The sequence below is a fragment of the Oenanthe melanoleuca genome, chromosome 11, assembly GCF_029582105.1.
Source record: "Oenanthe melanoleuca isolate GR-GAL-2019-014 chromosome 11, OMel1.0, whole genome shotgun sequence".
Classification (NCBI taxonomy): Eukaryota; Metazoa; Chordata; class Aves; order Passeriformes; family Muscicapidae; genus Oenanthe; species Oenanthe melanoleuca.
The window spans coordinates 15,845,970-15,872,573 of NC_079345.1; the positions used below are offsets into that span (position 1 = coordinate 15,845,970).

Below are 26,604 nucleotides of genomic sequence, written 5' to 3' on the forward strand. Positions count from 1 at the left end.
TCAACCACTGGCTCCTAAAGAAACCTCGTCCCCTGGGTGATTATATTTGGATTTTTGGGCCTCATCTCACATTTACTTTCATTATTTATTAAAGTGTTTCATGTTGCTAAGTCGTGGCTATCGTACCACTCTTCCTTTATTTTTGCCACTTTTGCCCTAATATTTTTGAACCCTTAAAAGGATTGTTGGAGACTACCCTCGATCCCAAAGTACACTGAGGCAGAAGGTGGAAAGATTAATAAAAACATTTCTTACAAGCTCTGCTGCAAACCCAGATACACAGAGATAAGGTTGAGGGCTTGAGAAAAAAGATTTGAGAGGAAGGGAGATATCTCACCTTCCTTCTCTCTTTTAGCTTTCTTCCTCTTTCTTTCATTTTCTTCCTTGGTTATCCAAGAAGCACAATCCTGATGCAGGTTCACCATGTAGATATGATGACAATTCTTGACAGCTTTGAGTAGACAGAGCAGAGAAGATTCCGGGCTACTTGCAAAGAGGCTCTCCAAGCCATCAAAGACCACTCCCTTGTTGCAGTCTTCACGCTGAGAATAAAGGGAAGAGTAAGTCAGCCATTGCATGCAGCTGGACAGTAAACCCAGATGTCACAGGGCACCAGCTACCCTTGTTCCAAGGGCATTAGCCAAGACCAGCTTGGATCTGTCCTTAGGCTCTGCCAACCAGGAGCATCTGCAGCTTCCCCCAGGGTTCCCTGCACGCAGTCCAGGATCTTCCAAATCTTCTAACAGCACATACAGACCTCCTTCTCCTCTCCAAGTTGTACCTCACTGCCTGTCTCTCTGGAGCAGGAGTGACTCCTTTTCCCCCACCCCACACACCTTCAGCCTCTCACAGAGTATGTCCACCAGCAGGTCCTCGGGCAGCACACAGCTCAAGCAGTTCAGCTCTTCCCCATTACTGCTGATGATGTTCAGCTGCTGCGGCGCAGGAGCAGTGGAAACTGTGATCTGTAATGTGGACCATTGTAAGGAAAAAAAACCCGCGGTGGAAAGCCCTGAACAACTCCCACTACTGGGCTTGGAGCTGGGGTTCCTCGCTAGTGGAGACTAGAACAACTCTGGTGCAGGTTGGGGGGCTCCAGGAAATGGTCCTGGAGGGCCCATGCCTTGGCCAGCAGAGACTCAAGCTCACAAGCCCCCAGTGCAGCCTCCCAGCACTTTGCTCACTGACTGCAGCCACACTAGCCAGGACTGCACTTTGCCAGCAAACCACTGAGAACCAGTGCAGCTGTCTGCCAGAGCACATTCCCAGCCCAAGTCATACCCCTATCAGCTGGGCTTGGCACAATGCACCCACATACCAGGCCTGGCTGATACACAGCCTCCACTGCATGCAGCCCCTGCCCATCTTAAAGACAATGCAAAGGTCCCAGGCATCAACCAGGGCAGACCATGCTTACCTTTATATCGGCTTTGCTCACTGGCTCCTTCTTCTTTTGTGCTGAAGGAATCTTGCCTTTGGCATTCTTCTTGTTGTTTTTTTCTCCAGAGGCTTGTTTATTCTTGCTCTGAGCACTGAGCTCAGAATTTCTACCTGCACAGGGGGCAGATGGTTCAGGGGGTCTTTGAAAAGCAATTAGGCACCTTTCCCCACAATGGGCACAACTTTGGGCCCTGGAAGGAACATGGCACTTTTTCCCCAGTCTGCTGGGCACTGACAGCACTGTTTCCCAGAAGCAGCTCCTTCCCTGCTTCTCTTACCAGCATGGTAAAGCATGCCATTGCATACTTGATTTGAAAGCCAGCACTATGTCCCTCCTAACAACTGTGCATGCAGGTGACACAGATCAAGCCAACAATTGGTCCTCCAGGACCATTTTTCCATTCACTGCACCCATCCTGCATTCTCATATGGAGACCTGCCCCACCTGCATCACCTGTCTCCACTGAAGCTAAATCATCCTTGTGGGAAAATCCCAGCTGGGACCCAGACTCTTCTTCCTTCCACCAGCTCCCAACCCAGCCAGGTTCAAAACTGAGCAATGCAAAACTTCTGCCTGCACTGAGCCAGGTCTGCCTTACCCTGCAGAGCTCAGGGTACCAACTGCCCAGTAAGTTTCATTAAAGTCACATGGAGAACAGCCCAACATGCATGAGCTGTGTACCCTGACAGTGGGCACAGGTGAATCTCTGGAGAAAAGAGCTCATCTGTAGCATGTCTCTCATTGGAAATCCCTCTGGGAGGCTGTCCTTCCCTTCCTCTTATTTGCAAGGTTACTCCCATAGTCAGTCCTCTCATGCTTAATGAGCCACCTCAGAAGGTTTTTTCCTTGTCAAAGTGGGCAGCAGTTCTTCCTGCTACCCATGAGGAGCAAGCTTGATTCAGCTTAGAGGAAATATAAAATATTTAGGAAAGAGACAGGCGTGCTTCACAACCCCTAGAAAAATGAACATGTGCCTAGAATGGCAGCAAAGGGGCTATAAAAGAACCCTTGACTGAGCCCTTAAAATTGATTTCCTTTTTCTTTAGACAAGCCAGAGATGCACTTCACCCATGTTCCCTAAGAGACCTAAGGACTTAAAAACTGCTGCTCTGAGTAAGCAGAAGTGGACAGTCATGGTGAGTTTCTCAAGCACCGGCTCTGGGTCTAGCATTTCTCCTTACCAGCATTACCTTCATCCTCAGCTTTCAGCTCCATGGCAGCCTTGGTGCAAAGCTCCCGGGCCTGGCACCCTGCTTGGCTCTGATCATTGGCAATGGCCTCTTTCACCACGGTGTCAATGGACAAGTGAGCAGTGTCATAATAGTTACACAGGGCCGCCGCTACCTCTGTCTTTCCTGAGAGAGAGGAGGATTGCTTGGTGACACCTGCATATGAGGCATTACAGGGATAGGCCCTGGAAAAATCTCGAACAAGATTTCAAAGTTAAAAGGCCAGCGGGAAAGCAAGTGTCCCTCTGGGGAGGCCATGAGGGAGGCAGATGGATAGTGGGTACAAGCTCTGAATTCTGGAGCCAAGTGGATCATCTCCACCTCCTGTTCAGCTGAGGACTTTGCCTTAAGCACCACAATCCATCAGGATGTGCTCCTCCTGCCTGCCCCAATCCCTGCAGCCCAGGGCTGCAGCTCACATACCTGCCCGGGGTGGCCCATGGATGATGAGAACAATCCTCCTGTCCTGCTGTGCTTCACGCCTCTCCAATGATGGGTCGATGCCCAGGTAGCGCATGACAGCCCATGAGACAGGATTCCCAGTCACTTCCACCATGGGCTCAGGAGAGGGTGTGACAGCCCTGTCATATGCTGCAAAACCAGGGGAAAAGTCAGCCTCCCACCTTCCTTTGTTCCTCATCATCCTCCCCATATCCTCAGATCCCAGGAAAGGAGACTTGGTGAAAGCAACATGAGCTTGTTCTTTTGTTGCTAGGAAGGTGCAAATATAAAAGAGCCAGTGATATTAGACCTGGTCCTACTGGCTGAAGAACTCATCCAATTCTAGTCTTTGTAGCTAAGGGACACAAGGGAATATCCTGATTATTTTCCCAGTCTATAGCAGGCAGATAGGAGCTTGCTTTGGCTACACTCAGGGTTCGTAGAGGATGCCACAGCCCTTCACCCAAGAGTTCCTCCACCAAGCTGGGGAACAGGCAGCTGCTAAAAGCATGGGCTTTCCCTGGAGAACAAGGGGACAGAGAGTTCTGGGTGTATGGGCTGGACTCCCTGCTGTGACCACAGGCAAGACAGACACCACCAAACCCTCAATGCTTTTCTGACCTGGTGCTGCCTTGTCCATGGCCTCAGCCTCAGCCACAGCTGTGGCCTTGGCCTCTGCCATGGCCTTGAGCTCTGCCTGTTGAGCCTTCGGCCTCTTCTGTGCTTCATAATGCTCCAGCACCTCTGGGGGCAGCGTCCCACCCACGGCACGTGGAGGCATTAGAAAGTTCTTTTGGTACTCAGACCCCACTGCCATCCTCAGCATCTGTGCAGTTAGGGAAGAGAAATCATACACAAGATTCCTTTTCTCGCCTCTCATCACACACACTCAACAAATCCATTTTCTGACTCCTCCTTTCCTCCCAACAACAGAAACTACTTAAGTCCTCCCACAGCACGTCAGCAGATTTGGCTTTGCCGTGGGGATTGCCTCTATCTCCCTGGCACAAGCCTGGGAATGCTGGAGTGCTGTGAAACTTGGGCAGCATGTACACGGGGACCAGACCTGGCTTCTCACCTTCTCTTCCTCAAGGTACTGCTCATCGAAATCCAGTGAGTAAAACTCAACAGGGAAGTTACATGGGTTCTTCACCACCACTGTGGCCTCCAACCCATTGCTGTTCACCAGCACCCATCCCATCTTTAGTGCTGGGGGGGTGAACTCCAACCGTGGCTCCAGACCTTGCCCTGAGAGGTGCAGCTTTAAGTGATGTCTGCTCCCACAAATGCTAAGCTTCAGCTCATTCTTGTAAGACCTCTGAAAAAAGTGCAGGAAATTTATCCCATGTGACAGGACCCCAAATACAATGCTTGCCCCAAGGTCAGGGTGTTATCAGTCCCTCTAAGGTGAATGGAAACCAGATATTTATTTACAATAGATATTACAGCATCTGTGTCCTGGGTCTGAGTAACTGGGATGAATCCTGGTGTGCACTGTAACCAGGTATTTGGGTATCAGATGGATGTACAATGGAGTGTCAGGAGTTTCACCTAGTCATGCAGGAGTGCAATGCTCATGAGAAGAGCCCTCAGGGTTAGAGTACCCAGACACAGTCCTGGCACTGCTGCATCAGGCAAACGCCAGCTCCAGGAGAAAGGCAAATGAGCTCTCACTGGCTAGAAATAAGGGTCATGATCTCTGTTTAGTGGTTGGCTCTGGTCAAAGCCAGACACAAGATGGTTACATCTCTCGAGCAATTAAAGATCCCTGGGACTGTCAGTGGGCACAGAAGCACTTGTGTCCATACTGGCATGCACTGTCAGTTTCCAAGAGCCAGCAGCCACAGGCAAAATACTTTTGGGAATACTCCATCCAGCTCCAAGTTGAATCTCCAGCTGCATGGGAATGTGCAGGCAGGCCAGAGCCCCAGGGACTGCTGGCAGCACACCACTGCAGGTGACTGTCCTGCTGTGCCCAGGAAGGTGTCTGGTGGCTGTTTTGTCTGTCAGTTCTGCAGCAGGACGAGCCTAGACTGGCCAGTCCAGGATTATCCTCTGCAAGTGTGCAGCTGCTCTGCACCATGCCACAGCTGCAAATACAGACAAGCAAGGGGGAGGCTGAAGGGAGTGGGTACATCCCCCCATGTGCCAGGAGGCAGCCACAGAGCCCTGATGCTCTCTCTCTGTGCAAGCTCCCTGTGGGCATTTCAAAGCACATCTGACAGGAGCGCTCTGTGGGGTGAACTGAGCCACGCTGAGAACGGGGCTTGCAGAAAGCTCCCTGTGAAGGCACAGCTCATACCACACTCTCTGCACCAGGCCCTCATTTCCAGACAGCCCTGACAGGCCTCCTGGGCTGACACCTGCCAATCTCACCTCCTCCTTGGGTGTAAACTGGATTTGTAAGTCCTGCCACCTTCCTGCATCAAGGGTTCCTTTGGAGGGTGTCACTGCAAAGGGACAGGGCTCATCTTCCAGCGCCTGCTGCCTCTGACCTGGTGTCCAGTATTGGCATTCATTGTCCTGGGCACAGAAACCAACTGTGTGAGGTCTCCTTGGTCTGCAAGGACAGAGCCTCCGTTCCTGCAGTGCTCTGAGACACTGAAACAGTGCTGAGAGCACCCACAGCCAAACCAAGTGTGGCCCCCATAGCCTGGAGCTGGAGGGAAAATCTGTAGACAGGACAGGCAAATAGGGAACTACTGTCCTCAGAGGAGGTGGAATGGGTAAAGATGGCAGAAAAGCAAAGCATCAGCTAATGGAACAGGTCCAGGCAAACAAGTCTTGGTCTAGACCCTCAGAAGCTTCCTCCAACACGCTCTAGATGCAAGTGCTCAGGCAGCCACAGGAGCAGAAAGGGCAAGAGACACAAAGAAAACCCAACCAAGAAGTCAGGTGTTCAATGTCGCCTGTGCTTTACCTTCATAACAGGCCCAATGGCCTTAATGAACCACTTGCAGGGTACTTGGAACCAGTTGTAGAGCCGGACTGTCTCAATCTGGCACTGCCCAACGAGGATATCAGAGAACTGCAGTGTGTTCTTGGAGAGGTCGAGTGACAGTTCCAACACAGTGGCACGGAGGCGGATGTTATACGTGGGGCCTTTTGTCACCTGCAGAAGGACACAGAAGTCAGCAGAGGCTGCAGGTGACATCTGCTGCTGTGCCCAGCCTGCTGCCTGCCCCAAGAGCTGTGGTACCTCTATGGGCAGCAGCACATCCATGTTGCCCTCTGCCTGGTGGGCACTTTCAAAGCACAATTCAAGCATTCTGGTTTGGCTATGGGGCAGGCCCTTCATCTGGTCCAGATCCACTCTGAAACCTTGAACAGATGAAAATAAAGCAACTGAGATATACAAGAAACATGAAACATGTCATAAAGCATGTTAAGGCCTTACAGGTGTCCTGGCTGAGAGGTCTGGGAAAAACCCCATTCCGTGCTGTGACCCAGACAAAAAAGAGTGCACCTGAACACTTCTCAGACACAGTGAGCCACTGTGTGATGGAAGCACACCCTTGCCTCAAGGCCTCTTTTGATCCACCAGAGGATACCACAGCTGTTTCCGCAATAAAGGCTAAATACAAGTGCTGTGACAGTGTGAACACCAACCAAAGCACTTCCAAAACACAGACCCCGCTGGTTCGCAGAACAAGCCCACAGAGTGCCCAGAGAGACTTGATGCTCATGGGAGCCAAGGGCAGAAGATGCTGAGAGGTGACCAGGGTGATGAGCCCATCTGGCCCCTGCACTGAAGCATTAGGGCAGCCACAGGCAGGCCAGCTCCCCTGAGCATGGCTGGCTAGGAGAATTCTGCCTCTAAAGCTCCAGCAGGGGCACTGAGAAGAAAAAGCTCAAAAACCTCCCCAAGTTCAGTGGCTTATGCTAATCTGAGACACTTTCTTCAAGATCACAGGAAGTGTCTCTAGCACTGCTTACCTGTGTCCTGCAGGGCAGACACATCGACCTGGAAGGACACTGGGATCTGCCCAGGGTTGGTGATCACCAGAGTGTGTGTCTTAGTGTAACCCTTAATGACAGTGCCCATGTCCAGGACATACTCAGGCAGCTCAACTCTGCAAGGAGGAGTAAGGACAGTCCTTAAAACACAGCCTGGCTACATGTCCAAGAAGATGGAGGATATAAATAAAGTGGCTAGTTCTTTATTCACTGCTGTAAAAACTCAGCTCAAGCCCATGAAACCCATGGCCTGACCACCTGGCAACGACTTTGGGGAGTCAGGAGTACAGGTCCTAGGTTTTATCAGCTGCTAATGGTACCTGAAAATAAAATGGACACTGGCCATAGCTTCTCTGCCATAAAAAGCCAGTATAGGTGAGTACACTGGGCCTCCACTGGTCTCAAAGAAACTGCTTAGCCTGGTGTACAACCTGAGCCTGAAATTGATTTGGGACCTAGGAGTAAGATTTGCCTGCACAGGAAGTCTTCACTCCTCTGCAACCAGATCACATGATCTGTTCAGCAGAGCATCTTCTTCCTGAATTGAAGCCTCCCATGCTTGTGCTGCACCATGATGCTACAAAGAGACAGACCAAGTTACCTAGATAAACCCTGCAACCCCACCAGGATTCAAGCCATCTGATTTTGGATTTTAAAGGGTTTGCTGACATGTTCAATGTTTAGTGTGCTTTGTTAGCTGGAACCAAGACATCAGCTGCGAGTTGTCTCTTTCAGAGCCAGTAAGCAGGGACAGAATTTGTGCTGTCTGGAAGGGCCTGAAGGTCTGCAGTGGGCCCCCTCAGCTCTAGGGACAGAACCCCACACCTGTGGGGAGCTGAGCAGTCCAAAGCTCAGCGTGGTGCTGGGGAAGGGAGGACACTCTGCTGCTCACATGGAGTGTGTCACAGCCACAACACCACACCCTTTTTGAAGCCCAGGCTATTCCCAGCTCTGCAGACACAAGGAGCTCTCAGGACAAGGGGACATTGCTGGGTGTTCCTCACGGGGCACCTGGACATGGGGATGGGAGTCCCTACTCACTTGACAAGACTCTGGCACAGCTCCTTGTCAGGGAAGCTGCTGTGTGGGGCATGGTATGGGAGCTTTTTCTGCAGCTCTAGAGCAGGCTTCTTTACCAGCTTCATCACCATCTCCATCTGCAGCTGAGCGCTTGACTGAAGAAAGAGAAGACAGTGGCTGGTTAGCAAAGGTCTTTTCCAAGGTTTGCATCTGAGAAAGGTTCCCACCCTGCTCTTGTTGAGAGGGGGTGTGGGGTCCTCCTGTCTGTCTGCTCAAGTGTCTGTGACACCTCCTGCTCTCTTAGCCCAGACCTCATCTCCACAGAAGTAACTGCAGCATCTTTGCCTGCCAGCCACCGTTTGCAAAGTTTGCCTGATCTGGCCAGGCAGACAAACCAGGAACCTTCCAGAGCTCCAGATACTTGCCTGCCCCCAGCCAGTACCAAGGCTGTCAGACAAAAGCTGTCTTGAAAGGGAACTGGGACCAAGCTGGTGTCTCTTGGAGATGAGCAGCACCAGCACAGTCCCAGGGCACAATCAAGCAGCTGCTGCTCAGATCTGTAAATCTGGCAGGGCTTGGATTGGGACCAACAAACTCCCCAGCAATGACCTGCATCTCCTTCAAAGCACCACCAATTTCATCCCTTGAGCATGGCCTTCAGGAACTGTCCCTGGGAAGCTGGAAGCTGGTGCAACCCCAGAGGAGAGCATGCCCAGAGTGGAAGCCCTAGGGGCAATGCTGAGGTGACACGTGGCTGTAAGTGGGCAGGGAGGTCCCAGGTGCCATCAGGGCACCAGGATGCTGCCGTGGGCTGCAAGGGGCTCAGGTGCCATGGAGAGAGTGCCATGTGCCAAACAGGGCAGCAGCTGCTCTTACTACAATGCCGGAGCCAAGCACGTGGGGATTCTGGTCCTGAGTCTTCAAGGTCTGAGTCTTCAGGGTCTGAGTCTTCAGGGTCTGAGTCTTTGGGGTCTGAGTTTTCAGGGTCTTAGTCTTTGGGGGCTGAGTTTTCAGGGTCTGAGTCTTTGGGGGCTGAGTTTTCAGGGTCTGAGTCTTTGGGGGCTGAGACTTCAAGGTCTTCGAGCTCTGAGTCTTCTTCTGAACAACTGATTCATTCTTCTGACTGTATTTTTGCAGGGGTTTTACATGCTGTTTCACTAGCTTCTCATAGTTTTTATTTCCTGAAAAAAGAAAACATCCACAAAGAGAAGTGTGAGCAAAGTGCCAATCCCATTTAAGGTGGGAAGTCCCCACCTCCCAACACTGGTTTCTTCCAGAAAGAAACCCCTTTTCCAGAAAGAAGCCATCTATACAAAGTGGATCCTGCAGCTCCTCTCTGAATCTTCTTTTTTTTTCTTCCCCCCATCACATTTGTGCCTCCCCACAGAGGAGCATCTCATTGCCTGCAATGTCACACAAATCCAACCCTGCCAGAAGCCCTGCCAGCTTCTCTTACAGCTTACCAAAGCCCTTCAGTCTAGCCATCATTCTTCAGGACCCTGCCAGATGTGCTGGCAAGCTCTGCAGGACAGTTCCTGAGACAAAGCTCACATGTGATCCTCTGCTCAAGACTCATGATGCAATCGGAGGGCTTGAGTTGGTCTGGGAGTCCTGCAACCCTCCAAGCTTGGTGGAGGTGGCATGAGCTACCCCATGTGCATATGGTGGGGAACAAAACCAGAGGGGCCCTTCCTAGGGGCAGACAGGCAGTGCCCACCTTTGATGTTCCAGGGCAGGTTCACAGTGATCATGGGAAAGGATGCTTCTCCTTTCAGGTAGATATTTTCTGGGTCCAGGTCACCCACTTTAAGCTGGAAAGTCCTCCTGAAGGCTCCTGGTAATCCTGGCATGTAAGAGAATTTCAGCACTTGCTTCTCACCGCATCCAATGGAGCCCTGCAGGGATGGAAGAAGAGGGAGGGCATGCATCAGAGTGTTTGATGGGGGATGGCTCAGGGGACAGACAGGCTGAGAGGACAGGTTGTCATCTAGAAGAACCCATCAGACCACATCATCTTCGTGATAAATATATTACAGTGTTGACTTTTGCATTTGTTAAATACTCTATGTTTTATAAATGCTGACTTTTGTAAAAGATGTTTTGCTAAAGTTTAGAGTTCTTTTAATGCAAATATTGTGCTGTGTTGTAATACCAATATTGGTGAAGAGTTGATGTAATATTAACATTTAACCAATGAAGGAATGGAAACCCACTGAATGTGTCGAAAATAACCACCACTGGAACAATTGCACACGCTCCAAAAAGGCGGGATGGACGAGGAACTATGTTAAAATGCTTGAATACATATAACCATTTGTAAATATGTATGAGGCTGATGCAATACCCAGGGTATATAAGGGGTGTTGATGTGTTGACTGGTGTGCCTCTGGCTGCAGCTAATGTGGCTAAGCATCCAGCACTGTTACTTCTGCTTTATTGACTTTGTCCCCTGTTGTCTCTTATTAAATTTTCTTTAAATTTTAACTGAGGAGTGAGCTTTGCTTCTCACACCTTCTACATTATTGTGCCCAAAAGGTCAAGCCTCTGATCCCGGGGTGCAGTGTGTTTTCCCAAAGGCCCATAAGGCTGCAGCCCCAGCACAGCCTGATGTGAACACAGCTCTGCTGCTAGTGGGGTTTGCCCTCTGCCAGCAAGAGCCCGTCTCAACAAAAAAAGGCTCTTTTGCTGCCACTGTGGAAGAGAAGTCCCTGCACTCAGCAGGGCCAGCAGCTCCTCTCATCCCTTGTAGGACACAGGCATGAAGAAATGGGAAAGCCAATCAGCTTCCTCTTCCCACTGCAAGGAGGGACAAAGGCAGGAGTGCTGCTTTGGCTCAAAGACAACCAGGCAGGACTGAGAAGCTTGGACAGTGGTGGTACACTGCTATTTTTTCTCTTTGCTCTTCCAGCCCTGCTGCTCCCTGGCCCCCTCACTGCCCCACAAAGCCACGGCACAGCATCAGAGCTGGAGGAGGCAGGGAGCAGCAAGCCCAGTAAAGGATATGTAAGTGGTTCTTAGTACTTGCAGCAGGGAGGCAGGGCCAAGGACTATGTCCTGTGTGATCACACAGCCTGGCTAAGGTCACCCTCAGAAATGCCCCCAGTGCCAGCACAGCCTGGGATCTCAGCCATCAGGGTCCCCAGAGTGACTGTGAGGAACCACTTAAATTTTAATTTATGCCTCAGCATATAAATCACTTTCTGACGTGGGCTCAAAAATTACTATAGGGGCTCTACACATGCTGGGACCCTTAACACACCCTACGTGTAAAGGAGGTTGTGAGGAGAAAATGCAGGCGGGCTCCCTCTCTGGGGGCTGCAAACAACCTTGCCCTTGGAGGTGGGCAGATCCCAAAGCCTGGGAAAATTCTGCCCGTCTGACAAACAGTCTTCCTAAAAGGGCTGAATTATGGGAGGAATCATAGCATATAAAAGCAGTCAACACTGCCAGTTTTTCCCCTGCCATTTTTGGTTTTTTGTTGGGCTAGGAGCACCTGGAGGGTCCGGCTCCCTGCAGAGCCATTTCCCTGCCTGTCTCCCCTGCTGTCGCCGCTTCCCTGCTCGCCATGGCACCCTAGAGCTCGGCTGCTCGCCCGCGGGCCAGCTGCGCCTGCTGCCGGCTGCGGGTGGTGGCCAGCCCGCGGCAGGCACGGCCACACACACCTCCATCCATGGGCAGGACACCGACACAATGGCCCAGGGGCACAGCAGCACCGCTCTGTCCCTGCCTTTTGTGACTCTCTCCGTTTCTCATTTTCTCTCTCTGCTTTTTTCTATCCCCTTCTGGTAGGGACCATACTCTTTCTTTATCAAGAAACAGATTTCAGATATAATACTTGCTGTTTGTGTCTTATTTTCGTCCAAGAAATCTATCAAAAAGAACTCTTCTCTCCTTACAGCAGGACAGGACAGTGACCAGCACACTTGTGCCTCCTGTCAGTGTCTGCCCTTTGACAACAGAGCCACCGACCAGCCAAGGCCATGGGGGAATCTATCAGGAGATCACTTGTTTGATCTTCTCTGCCCCCAGCAGAAATTGCTTACAGCCCTCTCTCATGGCTGGGTTTGGGGTTTTCCTCTCTGACTTTTTCCCCCCTTCCCCCCTTTTTTCCCTTTAACACTCTTGGGCCACCTGACACAGGGCTAGGGTCAGTCACTTGTGCTACTTACATGGGTGGGTTTGACCAGAAACACTCCAGGCAGATGTTGCTCTGCAATGCTAAGGTTTAGCACCCAGTCGAATTTAATCTTGCCAGTGTTTGCCAGGGTGACTGTGCTGTGATGAATTTCATTAAATATCTGGAAAGAAGGCATAGGAGCGGGAAGTTACAGACCCAGGCCTGCTGCTGGCAATCTCCTTCCTCTCTCCTGGGGTTGAAAGCAGACACATCATGGGAACAGGGACCAGGGAGGAGATACAGGCACTTGAGAACCTAAGGAACCCCCAGGCACAGGGCACCTGCACAGGACCAGGGAGCTCTGGCAGCACACAGAGCTCTGGGAACAACCATGTGAGAGCCAGTAATAAATGCACCAGGGGCACTCTGAGGGGTCACCAACAGCCAGGAGAAACAGAGACAGCGCTGAGGCATCCCAGAAGAAAAGGCACTTGTATGCAAGTATTGGCAAGCAACATACATGCAACAAAGGAGCCACACAGGGCAATACAGACAGGGCCAGCAGCTGGAAATATCTGTGGGCTTTCAACTGAAAAAGAGTGAAGTGGGGATTATTCTGGGACAGTCTCTCCAACTATAGTGACTGGAAGTTCAACTTCTTCACTTGATTATTGTGTGGATTAAGCAAGAGCTTTAGATAAGAGCATCTCCTTGGAGGTCAGGCTTTAGGAGTAGATCAACAAAGGGATGTCTCAGGGACATGCTCCTCAGAGCATCCCCACTGGGACCCTGCCTGCCCCAGGAGGCAGTGTTAGGTACTCTGAAAAAGAGGCATTCCCAGCATTTTGGGGAGGGGTGGAGATGGCCATTTTAAACCAGCCTGGACGCCAGATGTGTCCCTCAAAGGTTGTGCTTCCAAGCCCCAGAGCCAGCAAAGGGGCTGGGAAGGGGAGGAAGGCCTGGCCTGAGGTGGGCAGGAACCCACTGGCCGTGGTTCCAAGGCAGGGAGCTGTGCCAGGGCACGTGTGTGGTACCTGAGAGCCGCAGTTGATCTCGCGCTGGCTCAGGGAGTAGCTGATGCGTGAAGCCTCCCCGGTAACCACCACCCGGTAGGTGGGGCCTCCCTCCACGTGGCACAGCGCTGTGGCACTGGCCAGGGTGTTGAGCTGGCCAGAGAAGGTGAAGATGATCTTCTTGCTCTCTCCCGGCTGCAGCACACCCAACTGCGGCAGGATACTGAAAGCCTGGAGGGCAGGAGAGATTGAGGTGTTGAGTGTGCAAATGGATGCAGAAGAGCAGCTGTGACTTGGAGTAAAGTACAGTCATAGCTGAAGGGGCCTGTTCTCCAAACAGAATCACACCCTAATCTCATCCTGTGTCCATACCACTGACCAGAGGAGAAAATCTTCTCCATGGGGAAAATCTTCTCCGATACTCACGGATCAATGCTTTAATTAATACACTACACTAAAGTGAACTGGGATATCTCTTGGCAGTAGAAATTCTCTCTGATGCCCAACTTGCCTTTAGAAACCATTTCTTGCTATGCTTAGAAAAGGAGGAGACTCAGAGTGAGAGCCCTTGCAGCTCAGGGATCTCAGCAAAGGACTCCAGCCCAGCTCATCTGACTCCTGAAGCTTTTCCCCTTGCTCTCTGATTTATATGCTGTGTTCTCAAGGTGCTACAGCAAAAGCTTCTGCAAAAATTTCCTGTGGACCACCTGTTGAGGTCCAGGGGGAGCAATGCCCTCCCATAGGTGCTGCACAGCATCCCTGGGCAGCCTACAACATGTCCTGCATGTCTCCAACAACCAGTTTCTTCAGCAGCACTTTGTGATGGGTCTGGAGGGATGTGAGGGCCCTCTGTGGGCAATGCTGAGGGCCACCAATGGGACTGGGAGCTACAGCCCTGCTTGCCACACTGAAAATGTGGAAGTGAGACAGATTCCCTCTTACCTTCTCCACTTTGATGGGAGGGTATGGTACATCTGTGGATAACTTGAATTCCTCCAACTCTAGTGGGCAATGGCTTTCAGGTGGCACCTGAAAAACAAGCCATTTTCTATGCTAGGAGGAAGATACAGCCATTTTTGCAAAGTCTCAGTTTATAAGATAGCTTCAGGTCACCACTGCAATACCAGCTCTTGGGTGAAAGCAGAGACCTGGAAAAAGCAGAGATCTGAAAATGTGGCCTGGCTGGGTTGAGAAGAGGGTACATGGAGATCTGGACTCATCACAGCTTGCTCTGGGAAGGAAGCTGGAGGTCTTATCATCATGATGCAGATAAAAGCCTCATCTTACTTTGTGAAGAAAACAAGGCAAAAAAATCCCACGCTCAACACAAGTCTATAGGATCTGAGCAGGCTTCTCCAAAGAAAACTTTCCTATTTCTCCCTCCTACACACTCCATGTCCAGCCACAGGCCTGCTGCCCAGCCCACTCTCAGAGCATAGGACAGTAGGGTACCAAAACGGGAGGTCAGCATGAGCATGACTTGGTGGTGCCAAGCTGGGGAGGCAACACAAGCAGTAAGTGTACAAGAAAATCTACCTCTCCTAAAGATTGGGCAAGATCCCTTCCTTCTTTCAGGGGCGAGGTTGACTCCTCCATATTTGTCATCTTGAAGCGTCTCCATTGAGATGACATAGGCAAACAGGTTCTCTTCACCATTGGTGGTTGGGGTTTGAACTTAGGTGGATAAAGCTCATGCCTGGAAAATAACATAACTATGAACAGGGACCTGCCATGGGAGGAAGGGGCACCTGCATGAGTAGCTCCTGGTCAGGATGCAGCTGCTGGGTGGGTGCTGGTGCATTAAAGTGAGAAATGGTTTGACCCAGCCCTTCCCAATCCAGGCTGGAGCAGGTCTGTTCTAAAGGCAGCCCAGGGATGACACTGAGGTAGCAGTGGTGCAGCAGCTGCAACTGTTTGCACTGAGAAACTACAGAACTACTCTTGAGCAACTACAGAGGACAGGGATTAAAACCTTGTAGGGATGCAAAAAGCGCAGTGGGAGAGGAAAAGACAGAGAAGGCAAGCAAAAATGTGATATCTGAGGCACCAAGGGGCAGACTCAGCCAGTGATGAGCCAGCACAGCTCCCCCAGTGCCCAACGCCAGGAACTCTGCAGCTCTAATAGGTATTTATCAGGGATGCTTCCCTGACAGTGTTGGGGGTTGGTTGACATTTTCCAACACTCCCAGGTGACTCAGGTCACATTCCCCATCTTAAATTGAAGCAGGTTCTCAGGGTAACTCTGTATATATTTCTAATGCCATGTGAGGGACACAGCTGAGCCATGCCTGCATGTCACCCTGCTGAGCTGCAACCACTCAGTCAAAGCACAGTCAAACACAACCTGCATGCTCCATTCCCAGACAGGTGTTCAGTACCTATAATGACCTGCTCCCCAAAGAATCACTGTCTTCAGCTTTGTAGCTTGTTATCTAAGGCTGGGTTTCTTTTCTGGATGAGGGGTTCTTTCATCATAACCCCCAAGAGATCCCTAATCATCTAATCTACTGTCTTTAGTTTTAATGAATGGTTTGAGGCAACTTACTAGGACCACAGAAAATTACATTTTTCACTCTAAAGTAGAAACTCTCTGGGAGGCAGGGATAGGTGATGAATAAGTCCTGCTGTCAAGCAGTACAGAACCCAAAAGGGACATGTTGCAGTGGGGAAAAGTCAAAATGAGTAACAAGTGTCACAAAAAAGAATCCAAGGTGTCCATGGAAAACTGACCCTGGGAAAGAAATCATCCTAGCACTTAAGGAATTGTCTCAGAAAAGAAGGAAAGGGAAGGTAAGAAGATGTTCAGCATCAGCTCAGGTGCTAAATAGCTCTTTCTCTGGTGTTGGGACTTTCTGGGCATCCTCCAGCATAGTGCAAGGGAGGAAGGCAAGGAGCAGAGAGCAGCTACTGCAGAGAGGACCCATCCCAAAGCAGAGGGGCCAAAAGGGCCTCCAGCAGCACAGTGGGAGCCCTTCATCAAGACAGACTGCCTCAGGCCACAGAGATCTGAGAAAGCAGCTTCCACCCCAGCTTTCCTTCTCAGAGGAAACCACTACAGGTGCTACGCAGCACCAAACTGGTGGAAAACCTATTCCCTGAGCATCCAGCTTGACCATGGCTGGTCAGTGTTATTTGAACAAGGAAAAGTCAGAAGAGGCTGTCAGATCCTGGGCAAACAGCTTCATTCTTTCCAAAGTGCAAACGGGACACCAGGAAGAAGAGCTTCAAGGAGAGGGCAAAGGTGCACTTACTTCAACTTTTTCACCTGGCTGTCCGAATGGAATGACCAGTGGAAGTGGACAGGCAGGGGGCTGCAGTTGGTCATCTGCACAGAACGCAATTCTTCAGTGCCAGCCAGGATGCAGCCGAAGTCCAGGGTGCTGGGCTGGATCTGGAGATTGGGGAAGTGGACTTCTCCCACAAGGGTGATATGCTCCTCATAAGGATGGCCCCTGACCATGCTTATCTTCAGAACTTTATTGTCTTTCCAGCTATGAGTATTCTTTTTATAAGCTGGGTTAAATGCCACGTAGAGATGGCAGGTCTGCCCTGCATCCAGTGTCACAGGCTGCAAGGACATGAACAGTAATTAATCACCTGTGGGCTGACATCCCAAGGTCTGACAGCAGGAAACAGGAAATGCCTGAAGTGTGACCCCAGCATGGGCTTCTCGGTTCATCATTCATTTCTTTACAGCAAAGGTCTGACTGCAGGCACCACAGTCTAGTCCAGGATTCCCTCAGGCCCATGTTTCTGTGTTCAGCAGCAATACAAGGGGGTGGCTGCTGGAGAGCTGGCATGCTTTCCAGGAGACACCTTTACTGCATGGCTGGCCCAGACATAGTTGCCTACTCCCTGCTCCTTGTGCCTTAAAGCCAGGATGGATCTTCTCAATTCAGATAAGATTCTGATTCCTTCAGCAGCTCTGCTGATGGAGGTGAGGCCAGCCCACTGCTGATGCTACAGAATAAAATTTTTGACTCAAGGACCTCCCAACAGAAAGGCAACCACCACATCCCTCCTCTTCAGACCCCACTGGAGGAGTCCAGGGCTGCTCACCTGGCCATCTGGGAGGGGCTGCTGGTCCACATCGCAGACCAGAAACGGCTGCTCCACGTCCAGCATGAGGTCCAGTGGCAATGGGCAGGTGTTTTTTACAGCCAAAAGCTGGTACTGCAGCGTCAGGACATCACTGGGTTTCTATGGAAACAGGAGACAAGAGAAAACAGCCTCAACTAGCCACAGACCTCCTTCTGCTTCTGCTGTATCTCACATTCTTCAGTCCCAGAAGTGCATACATCTTTATTTACCCTTTCTATTTGTGTCTACCCTTCCAGGATATTTTTCTTTATACCAGATGCTTTTCATGTTTGGACCCACAGCATTTCTGGGGGACAGAGAAACACTCCCACGTACAGATGAGGGAATAGGTCCCTGAGAGGAGGTGTCTGCTTGAACAAGATCTAAAGCAGAAAGTGAATCCTGACCATTTGTCTCCAGTTTTGTCTCTCTCTTGGGCTGAACATCGCTAGATGGTCTTCACTCACATACAGACATTTCTTACAACCTTATTGGCTCTAGCAGCCTCATAAAAGCAGTTCATCGGCACCATGTGTCCTGCAGCCCCTGATACAGGAACATGGTGCCTGGTCTCAAAGCTGTGATCACCCTTGGCTCCTCCTTCCTCTCTGTGCATTGTGCTGGGCTTCCTGCATGGCTTAGAGAAACCAGAGAGTTTGGGAAACTAGTTCTGGATGTACTGGTATCAGGCAGGTGCTCTGCCGTAGTATGCAATAAATCAGTTTGTGTGTGTGGCATTGAGCAGAACCCAGGCAGAATCAGGGAGAGCTGAAAAGCTTCTAGTTACACCTGAACTGCCTGTTCCAGGGATTCTGTACTTCAGTGGAAGCTTGGGAACCAGAGGAGAGGCCTGAAACTACAAAAAACAAATCGCAAAACATCTCTTTTTCAGACAGCTTGCAGCAGGGGAAAAGATGATGCTGGAGTTGGGATCCAGAGGGCACCTGTTCTACCTCAGAGTTATCATCACTGCAGCTGCAGGATGTCTGGGGGTCCTTTGGAGCAGGTGAGGCTTAGAAAAAAGCACCGAGCTATACCATATATCTATACCGTAAAGCATCCATGCCAACAGCAGAGAAGGCAAAGTGACAAAAAGAGATGATGGGTTTTTCTTTGTCAGCCTGAGGAATTCACAGAAATCTCCATTTTTCCCAGCTTCCCTACAGCATTGGTGTACAGACATCACTATGCCTTGGAGGATCCTCAAAAACGTCCCTTTACAGTCAGAGAAACTGGCATTTCTCTGGAAATGGCCACGATTCCCCTTGGCAGTGAAGCTGTAACTGCAATTTTACTTTGGGGAAGGTAAATACCAGCCTCATCTCTAAAAGCATCTTCACTCACTTCACAAAGTGCCTCAGGAAGGGTAAGGAGGGGCTTTAACACAAGCACACACCACCCTCAGCCATGCTGTTAAATGCCAGGATGCAATCCAGAGACTTACCTTCTGCACCCGGAAAGAGAAATGTCTGGCTGATATTTCTATTGAAGGATCAATAAACTCGCAGGTTATGATTGTTTCCATTATCTTCTTTCTCCAGTTCGGTATCCCAATAAATATTTCACATGTCACATAATCCTGCACCACCTGCATGCAAGAGTCACTTGTCACCAGTGGGTGGTGGCAGGGCATCCAGCATATGCCCTGCATTGGCTCAGCACCCGCCTCCCACCACAGACCCCATTCTTGCCTCAGAGTTACGGTCACTGCCCCCCTGCCCCCGCTTTTCTTCCTGTGATGCAGCTTATTTATTTAGTGCTCAATTGTCTGTAACACTGCACCCCAATGTCAAGGGACTGTGGAACAAGCCCAGGGAGGGGATCTGATCTTTCCAGGCTCAGCCCTTGGTGGGGACCTCACCTGCTCGATTTGGGAGAAGCCTTGCAGCACTAGGTCCACAGACTCGCCTGGCTGCATCTTCATCTCCATTGGCTTCAGCTCAAACACGGGGCTGGTACGTTTGGGGCTCTGGGAATGATCTTCAGTCTTTGGGCTAGGGAGGGCTGAGACACTCTGGCCCTCCTCAGCTGGGCTGCAACATTCGGCACTCCAGATGAGCTCCTGGAAATGCTGGCCCCTGTTTGTTACTTTGAACTGACGAACACAGGGAAGAAAGCTAGAATAGAAGTCAGGATGGAAAACAGTAAGAGAGTAGAAGCAATCTGAGGTGTTAATAGCTTGGAGATTGTCTTCACTGCCAGCTCAGTGGATCAGAAACAGTCTGATAAGCTGCCCTTCTGAAGTCATTATTGCAAAGAGAAATATATTTGTAATGGTAATGTAGCATTTTCCAGGGGAGGCTAACAGGACCCGGTGTTTTCCTCCACAATGTTTGTTCTGGAATGATTCATGCTGTTACTGTATTTTGTATTAATCTACATGCAAAACTGTTACTGAATCTTTGAGATCCTGCACTTGGGGACCTTGTGTCTGGGGGTATGATTTCAGGCATTTTTAAAAGTCAGCTCAGACACAGTTTGTGGATGATCCCAGCAATCTCGTAAAAATTGTCTACCTGCTCCAGGACAGGAAACCAGGGGAGCAGGGCCTCTCCAGTTTGCAGCAGCTTTGGTTCTGCACTGGTAGCCATTTTGCAATTAGAAACTATTTTGTAGTGAACTTTGCAAACTCTGTGGGCAGAGAAAAACTGAGCGAGGTCCTGGGCAGAGCCCGGCAGCAGCAGAGCCCATGAACAGCACGAGGAAGCGGCGGCAGCGGCGCTGCAGACCCCACACAAACCAGCAAGTTCCCATCTGCTCTGGAACTGCTCCGTGGGCTCCTGCCTTCCTGCTGGGGGTTCTCACCCTCCTGTCTCTTTGTTCCCGGGGCCTCTGCTTGCCTGGGACGCACAATTTCGGAAGGGAAGGGTGTGATGCCATCTTCCCTTGGTCCCTCAGCCACACAGAGGGACTGCCTGATCCAGGTGCCATTTTGGGAACCTTTTGTTCTGGGGGAGCCTGTGAGAGCTTTACTTGATCAAGTCAGGACATAAATGTATTAGAACTAAAGACAATTCAGCGGCCATTTAGCAACTGGTTTCCCTTTCAGTGGCATTTGAGGGTAATTATCAACACGCAACAGGCTACCACACGTTTCTAAAGGAATCTCTGCCTTCAGGGAAGGAGTCATGGCTTTGAACAATGAAGGACTTTCCTGAAGGACTACAGCAAATCTGCTCCTTGTTGAGACAGGAGGAGAGGTGGGTGGGAGTGGAGAGATCTCCTACCTGAATTGGTATCCCAAGTTGAGCACCGGGCTGAATGGTTCCTCTATGACAATTGTGGTGCCAGTGCCCACAGCTCGGACTTCGACAGTGATCCAAAGGGTGTTGCAAACCAACACCTGGATAGTGTCACTAAAATACCCAGTGTCATCCAGGGTTGCTGTGATAGTCACAAGAACCTCACCCCTAGCAGGGATCTCTCCTTCTGTGTGGTCAAAAGCATAGCAGTGGGGTTTCTGAGCCTGTAAGACAAGTATAATATGCATTTAGGATGGAAACCATACAGTCTGGTCTCTTGTGGGACATAAGAAAAGGAAAGACTAAAGAGGGGAGGATAAAAATCATAAAACCTTAATTTCTCTAAATTTAAGCTACAGTATCAGGCAACAACAGAGCTTATACAACCTGTATTTTCCCTCTTTTAATGGACTCACCTAATTAACCCAGTTTTGGCCAACCCAAGGGATGCTTATCCTTAGGAGAGTGTTCCTTCCCTAGTCTTTCTTTGGAATATGTGCCAAGGAAAGCTGCTTTCTCTCTCCTGGCTTCTCACAAAGGCTCAAGGCCAGAGGAAGCCAGGACTGCTCAAATACCACTCCAGAAACAACACAGCTGGAGGACACTGCTGAGAGCCTGAAGAATAACTCTGCAAAGCCAGCTGAGCAAAACCTCAACACCAAACTATTCTTTCCCGAAGAGCCATCAGTGCTTCTCAACAGCCCCTAAAGGTCTGAAGCCCTCACTCCCCATCCATCATCAGCTGTGGAGAGGGGCTCCAGCATCCTCTGCTTTGGAAAAGTCACCTCTAAATGGTTATACCAGAGCAGGAAAGCAGGAAGCAGAAGAAAAACACCTGCAAGACATGCCCTCTGGGCATGGCATGGCCTTCCCAAGCATCTCATTCTCTGGTTTCTCATGGCCCTCCCTCTACAGATGGGTGAGAGAGCTGCAAGTGCCCCGGGGAGGGAGGAAAGGCCTTGCACCAGCTCAGCTGCACAGACACAGCTCTGCAGGTCCGGCCCTGCTACGAGCATGTGAAACCCATCCTTTACGTGCCAGCCCACCCAGCCAAGCTGCACTGCTCCCTGAAGAGGCTGAAAGCAGAATTGCATTGTGGAGTTAGACACAGCTGTCCTGGAAAAATCCCCCACTTGAAGGCTGCATTATCCTCCAACAGCTGGAAAAGCAGCAAGAGGAAAATTTGCCCCACTCCTCCTTGGCCCAGGAGGCTGAGCCTGGACTCTCCCACATGGCCCGATGCTTTATCCAGTGACACACACAAGTCCACAGTATCAGGTTTAAACCAGCTCCACAAGTTCAACACACTCAACATGAAGAAAAACAAATCTCAAGCCCCTCATAGATCTACCCCTCCAGCAGACATCTCACCCAGCCCCAGCCTACAAGCCCTTCCTGGCTGCACCAGCCCTGCTCCTCCTGCCAGGAGAGTAGCCCCAGCTCCTTCTGCCCTATGCAGCCTCCCCATATTAAGCAGCCTTTCTATGCAGCTGGTCCCAAAAATGTTCTTCAACAGCACAAAAATCAGAGGCTGTGGGGTTGCACAATCCCCACATGTCTTTGTGTGGATGAGCAGTCTGAGGACAGACCTCACACTCTGCTCTGTACTATTAAAAGCAGTTTGGCACAAAGCAAATGTAGATGGAACAGGGAAACCATAGGGAAATCCATGCTCTCTGGGGAGCAAAGACCACATGTTTCTTTTGATCTCAGAGCTCCAGAAATGTGACATGCACTGCTAAAGTCCCTCCATAAAATTAAGGGAGAGCTTGTTAACACAATCCAGATTAATTTCTGATCCAACTTCTCTGCACCTGATTTTACTGAGGGGTGCCCCAACTAAAACCACTCCAGAGCTAGGTTCCTCTTGCCTCGCTCAGATGGAATATTGGAGTATCTTGCCTCCTCTCACGCAGGGTGATATGGAAATCTTGCATAAAGTAATGGCTGCTACTGACCAGTCAATTTCCCTGGAAAACAGCCCCACAAATACTTACCACCTGTATCTTGAAGTCTACAGGGACAAGACCTTCATTGAAGAGAGTAAAACTTTGTGAATTAGGCTGTAGTGTTGGAATCTTGCCAAACTCTATCACTTTTGGAACTGCGTAGACGTCTGCCAGCTGTCCAGTGCTTCGCATTATTATACTCTGTTGCAGGAAGCAGGCAAGAAAGATTTAAAAAAAACCCAACAAAACAAAACAAAACAAACCACAACAGGGAAACCTAAAAAAGCTTAAACAGCTCAATCCCATTCAAGTTATTTCTTTAGGGACAGCTACAACTCCCCAGCTGAAATGCTGGGCTTTTGGGGGAAAAAAATAAAAGAATAATATGTTCACCTCCAAATTACAATGGATTAAGGTAAGAGAAACTTTCAAACTACAAATTATTGGCCCAAAGGTAAAAGCTTTGCAAGAAATTTAAGTTAAGACCAGACTACAATTAAACAGCTGGTGGGGAGAAACCCTCCTCTTTAAGGTAAGCAGCCACAATAGCCCAGGTTCATATGTTTGGTGCACTCCAGGGAATTTGGCGTCATCATTTCCATATGCTTTAATATAAATTTAAATCCTTGCAACTAGTCATCAAATACCAGCTTTCCTTTCTTTTACAGAAAGCTCAAGGTTCCCAGAAGTCTTCTGACATCCTCTTTTGTGCTCAGAGAGATGACATTTTAAAACAGATGTTTCCAAAGTTAATAGTATTTTAAAGATTAATTGAATTTATCCTTGATTCCAGCTAAGATGAACTACATTCTGTGTCAGACACTGAGATAAGGCATGAGCTGTTTATGCCTCCAATCCCTTTTGTCCTCCACAGCAGCCTGTGCCTCTTTTCCCCAGAAGAATCCCTGTACACTTGGCACCCTGCCACGACGAGTTGCACAAAGGCACACATCTCCCCCTGCACTCACCCGTGGGTTTCTCTCATCCCCGAACACTCCAACAAGACCACAGGTCCGATGCTCGCCCAATCTTTGGACTTCAATTACGACTGGAATCTCTGCAATGCTGTGAGGCTGGACAATCCCACAGGGTTTGGGACTGGAGTAGAACACAGGAGTGTTCTCCTTGCGTTTCTAGAAGGGACAAAATCAAATGCAACTTCAGAGGGACCTCTGAAGAAACTTTAAACTCCTTAACATCCACCATAACAGCAACTTACACACATTTTTAAAAATCCCCAGGACAAAGGCCAAAGGCAGAAACAAGATGCAAGAATTGCGGGCTTAGCATTCTCAGGGGGTTCTGCAAGGAGGCTGTCAACACAGCTATGGGTGTCAGTGGATGCAGCAGCTTTTCACAACCCTCTAAGATCTCCCACAAGAAAACACCCTGAAGACTAGAACATAAACTGTTTCCTCAAGAGGTTACACTGCATCCTAAAGTTTACATTCATGTAGAATCCTTTTCTCAGCAGATGTTTAAGACTGAATAGAAACCAGCAAGGTCTTATCCAAACTCTTTTTTCTCCCCTAATAATTTCCTCAATAATATTTGCGAGGAGGAGGTGGATGCGTTGCCAAACCTGGGGAACAAGCCCGTAGCAGCCAGGAAGGTCGGTGTCATTCCCAACGATGAAATTCCTCTGGTATGGCACCTTCAGTAGGCACCGAGAGTAGCACTGGATTTGGGGCCACACTCGCAGCTTAGGAGCGATGCATCTGGGCAAAGAGATGACCCCAAGGGAATCAGACATACTGAGAGAATGGAGAACGTTTACCCTCGAAGATTGTTAAAATGGAGCATAAGAATTTGTCACTGTCAAATTTAACAGACCTACAGTGATAAATTGCCTTCCAAGTCTTCCCACTCAAACACATCTTGTCAAGGAGGAACAAACCCTGAGAGACAGCAGTGGCTGCCATGTGCCCCAGGCAGAGCACTTTGTCCCACAGCTGCCTCAGCCCCTTCTTTACCCAAGAAGGCTTGCAAGGACTCCTGTAACAGTCCCAGTGATCCATCAGCTCTGGGGGAGCCTTCCCAGCAAGGATCAGTGCTCACTAAGGCTCAAGGAACACACAACTCCAGTGTCTCAGTAAAAATTACTCCCTTCTCTCCCATGGCATTGTTGTCCTGCCTGAGAACTCAGCTGTTTGCCCCAGCCTTGGAGGGCATGAGACACCACCTGCCCTACAGAGTGGGTGATCCAGTTCCTACAGCTCCCTTGATTCTTTACGCCAGGTGTCTCTACCTGACTGTCCCCAGCTGCACGTGCTTGACAAAGCTGCAGCCCAGGAACTGACTGGATGGCTCTGCCTGGGAGAGGGAACAGCACCAGGGAACTGCATCTCTCTTGTCATTCCACCAGCACCCACAGCAGCATAGCAGGATAGAATTTGGCAGCAGCAAGACCAACTTTTGGTTTAAGTCTGAGAACATTAAAACTCAAAATGGGAAGAGGGAAGGAGAAAAACCAGAGCTCACCTGTCACATCAAGGGTTGTTTCCCCCTTGTAAGAGCTTGCCCTCACCGCTCTTGCTGTAAGCCACTTCCCCACTGTCACATGCCTTCATTAATAGAACCAGACCCTGACTCTCAGAAGGCTGCTTGGGGTGTCCCAAACCAATGCAGGGTGTTTGAAACCCAGCACAACTCCACCTCTTGCAGGAAGGAGGAGAGAAGGCCCTTAGGAAATTTCTTTCACCTCAAGCACCAAAAACCAGGCCAATAAATTATATGATTCCTGGTCCCTTTAGAAAAAGGCCCAGGACCGTGCTGGGCTGTGAGCAGGGGTGCTTTTCACCACATTCCAAGCACTGGTGTTCTCACATTCAGCTGGGCAGAACATGAGGTCATTAAACAACACTTTTCCTTGGGAGCTGCAGCCAGCCAACCCTGGTCAAGGCAGTTTGCTGGGGGAGGCCAGGGAAGTGCTGGTACCTGGCTGAGATGATCAGTGTTGCCATTTCCTCGCCAATACCCTCCAGGTCCACCAGCAGTCTCCGGTAGAAAGCCATCACGGTGTTGGAACACAGGGTCACCTGGTGGAAGAGGAGAGCAGTAAATTCTTCCTTACAAAAGCTCATTACCCACATGTGATATCCTCCAGTTCTTGTTTCATGGTAAGGAAAGGGAGGATTTTGCCTTAATTCTTCTGCTGGTCCATGTGTAGAGCATAGTCTTTTGGAGTAACAAAAGCCTTCTGGCAATACTAGATTTGTTAACATAACTTGCAATCAGGGCATAGATCAAATAAATTAAAACATTAGACAAAAGCTCTATACACTGTATTCAAATTAAGGGGCCAATTTTTCATCTGACTAAATGACATAAATGCAGAGGAAATCTGCTGACTCGAACAGACTGAGTTCAGCTTTACAGCAGGAAGCTGAGGGCAAAGTGTGGCCAACATGTGGCCAACACATGCTGGGCAGTTCATGACTGCAAAGTTTTTCCTGTCCCCACTGAAGATCCCTGCAGTGAACACAAACCATTCTGCTCCCCAAGAGAAGAGAAATGAGACCAAGAAGAAAAGAAAACTGCTTTATACAATGATATTCCTCTATCAGCCACCTTCTGTCCTCATCCTTCCTCTGCCCACCTGTAATCAAAGAAATTGCTCACAAAAACACAAGAACAGCTGCAGTACTTGACCACCTGGTACGTGATTTCAGCTTGTGATATTGGAAGCAAAGCAGTGCTCCTGGAGGAATATCCCGAGTAACCCAGCTAACAGAGGCCTCAGGCCAGTGCAGATCTCACTGACATGATGCTCAAAGCTGGCAGCAGAGCTAAAGCTCTCCCACACTACAGTGAAGCTTCAGCCCCAGTGGCTGGACTCTTACCTCGATATCCTGGTATCCATGGGGAAGGATGATCCCTTTCCTGGGATTCATTGTAAACTCCCTTGGCTCCACATAAAAATGAATTCCATCCCTCCAGGATGGGTCATTAGGCTTGCGTATTTGATCAAAGCTAGTAACAGCAGGCTGTGTGCCATCCTCAGACATGCGGAGCTTGAAGTTCAGGAACCCTGGCGAGGTGTTAATGAGGCGACAGGTCATGGTGTAGGGAAAGCCTAGAAAAGGACACAAATATCCATTTGGGCACTAATTATG

At 49.8% G+C, this 26,604-nt stretch overlaps 1 protein-coding gene across 1 annotated transcript in view; it reads right to left on the bottom strand.

The window, feature by feature from the left end:
• LOC130258038 (hydrocephalus-inducing protein-like) overlaps nucleotides 1-26,604 on the bottom strand; it is a 68,139-nt gene that overhangs the window by 21,487 nt on the left and 20,048 nt on the right. Inside the window, exons 11-38 of the mRNA XM_056501054.1 lie at nucleotides 26,332-26,564; nucleotides 25,427-25,527; nucleotides 24,072-24,207; nucleotides 23,458-23,622; nucleotides 22,538-22,690; nucleotides 20,526-20,764; nucleotides 19,160-19,331; nucleotides 18,743-18,886; nucleotides 17,278-17,418; nucleotides 16,470-16,786; nucleotides 14,343-14,347; nucleotides 14,161-14,219; nucleotides 13,240-13,449; nucleotides 12,258-12,386; nucleotides 9,806-9,983; nucleotides 8,965-9,269; nucleotides 8,110-8,243; nucleotides 7,048-7,184; nucleotides 6,311-6,432; nucleotides 6,032-6,223; nucleotides 5,488-5,634; nucleotides 4,190-4,429; nucleotides 3,733-3,937; nucleotides 3,094-3,261; nucleotides 2,632-2,796; nucleotides 1,418-1,551; nucleotides 837-965; nucleotides 338-542 (exon numbers count right to left, since the gene is read on the bottom strand). Coding sequence (XP_056357029.1) covers nucleotides 338-542; nucleotides 837-965; nucleotides 1,418-1,551; nucleotides 2,632-2,796; nucleotides 3,094-3,261; nucleotides 3,733-3,937; nucleotides 4,190-4,429; nucleotides 5,488-5,634; nucleotides 6,032-6,223; nucleotides 6,311-6,432; nucleotides 7,048-7,184; nucleotides 8,110-8,243; nucleotides 8,965-9,269; nucleotides 9,806-9,983; nucleotides 12,258-12,386; nucleotides 13,240-13,449; nucleotides 14,161-14,219; nucleotides 14,343-14,347; nucleotides 16,470-16,786; nucleotides 17,278-17,418; nucleotides 18,743-18,886; nucleotides 19,160-19,331; nucleotides 20,526-20,764; nucleotides 22,538-22,690; nucleotides 23,458-23,622; nucleotides 24,072-24,207; nucleotides 25,427-25,527; nucleotides 26,332-26,564 — 4,665 coding nt within the window. The remainder of the gene's footprint in view (nucleotides 1-337; nucleotides 543-836; nucleotides 966-1,417; nucleotides 1,552-2,631; nucleotides 2,797-3,093; nucleotides 3,262-3,732; nucleotides 3,938-4,189; nucleotides 4,430-5,487; nucleotides 5,635-6,031; nucleotides 6,224-6,310; nucleotides 6,433-7,047; nucleotides 7,185-8,109; nucleotides 8,244-8,964; nucleotides 9,270-9,805; nucleotides 9,984-12,257; nucleotides 12,387-13,239; nucleotides 13,450-14,160; nucleotides 14,220-14,342; nucleotides 14,348-16,469; nucleotides 16,787-17,277; nucleotides 17,419-18,742; nucleotides 18,887-19,159; nucleotides 19,332-20,525; nucleotides 20,765-22,537; nucleotides 22,691-23,457; nucleotides 23,623-24,071; nucleotides 24,208-25,426; nucleotides 25,528-26,331; nucleotides 26,565-26,604) is intronic.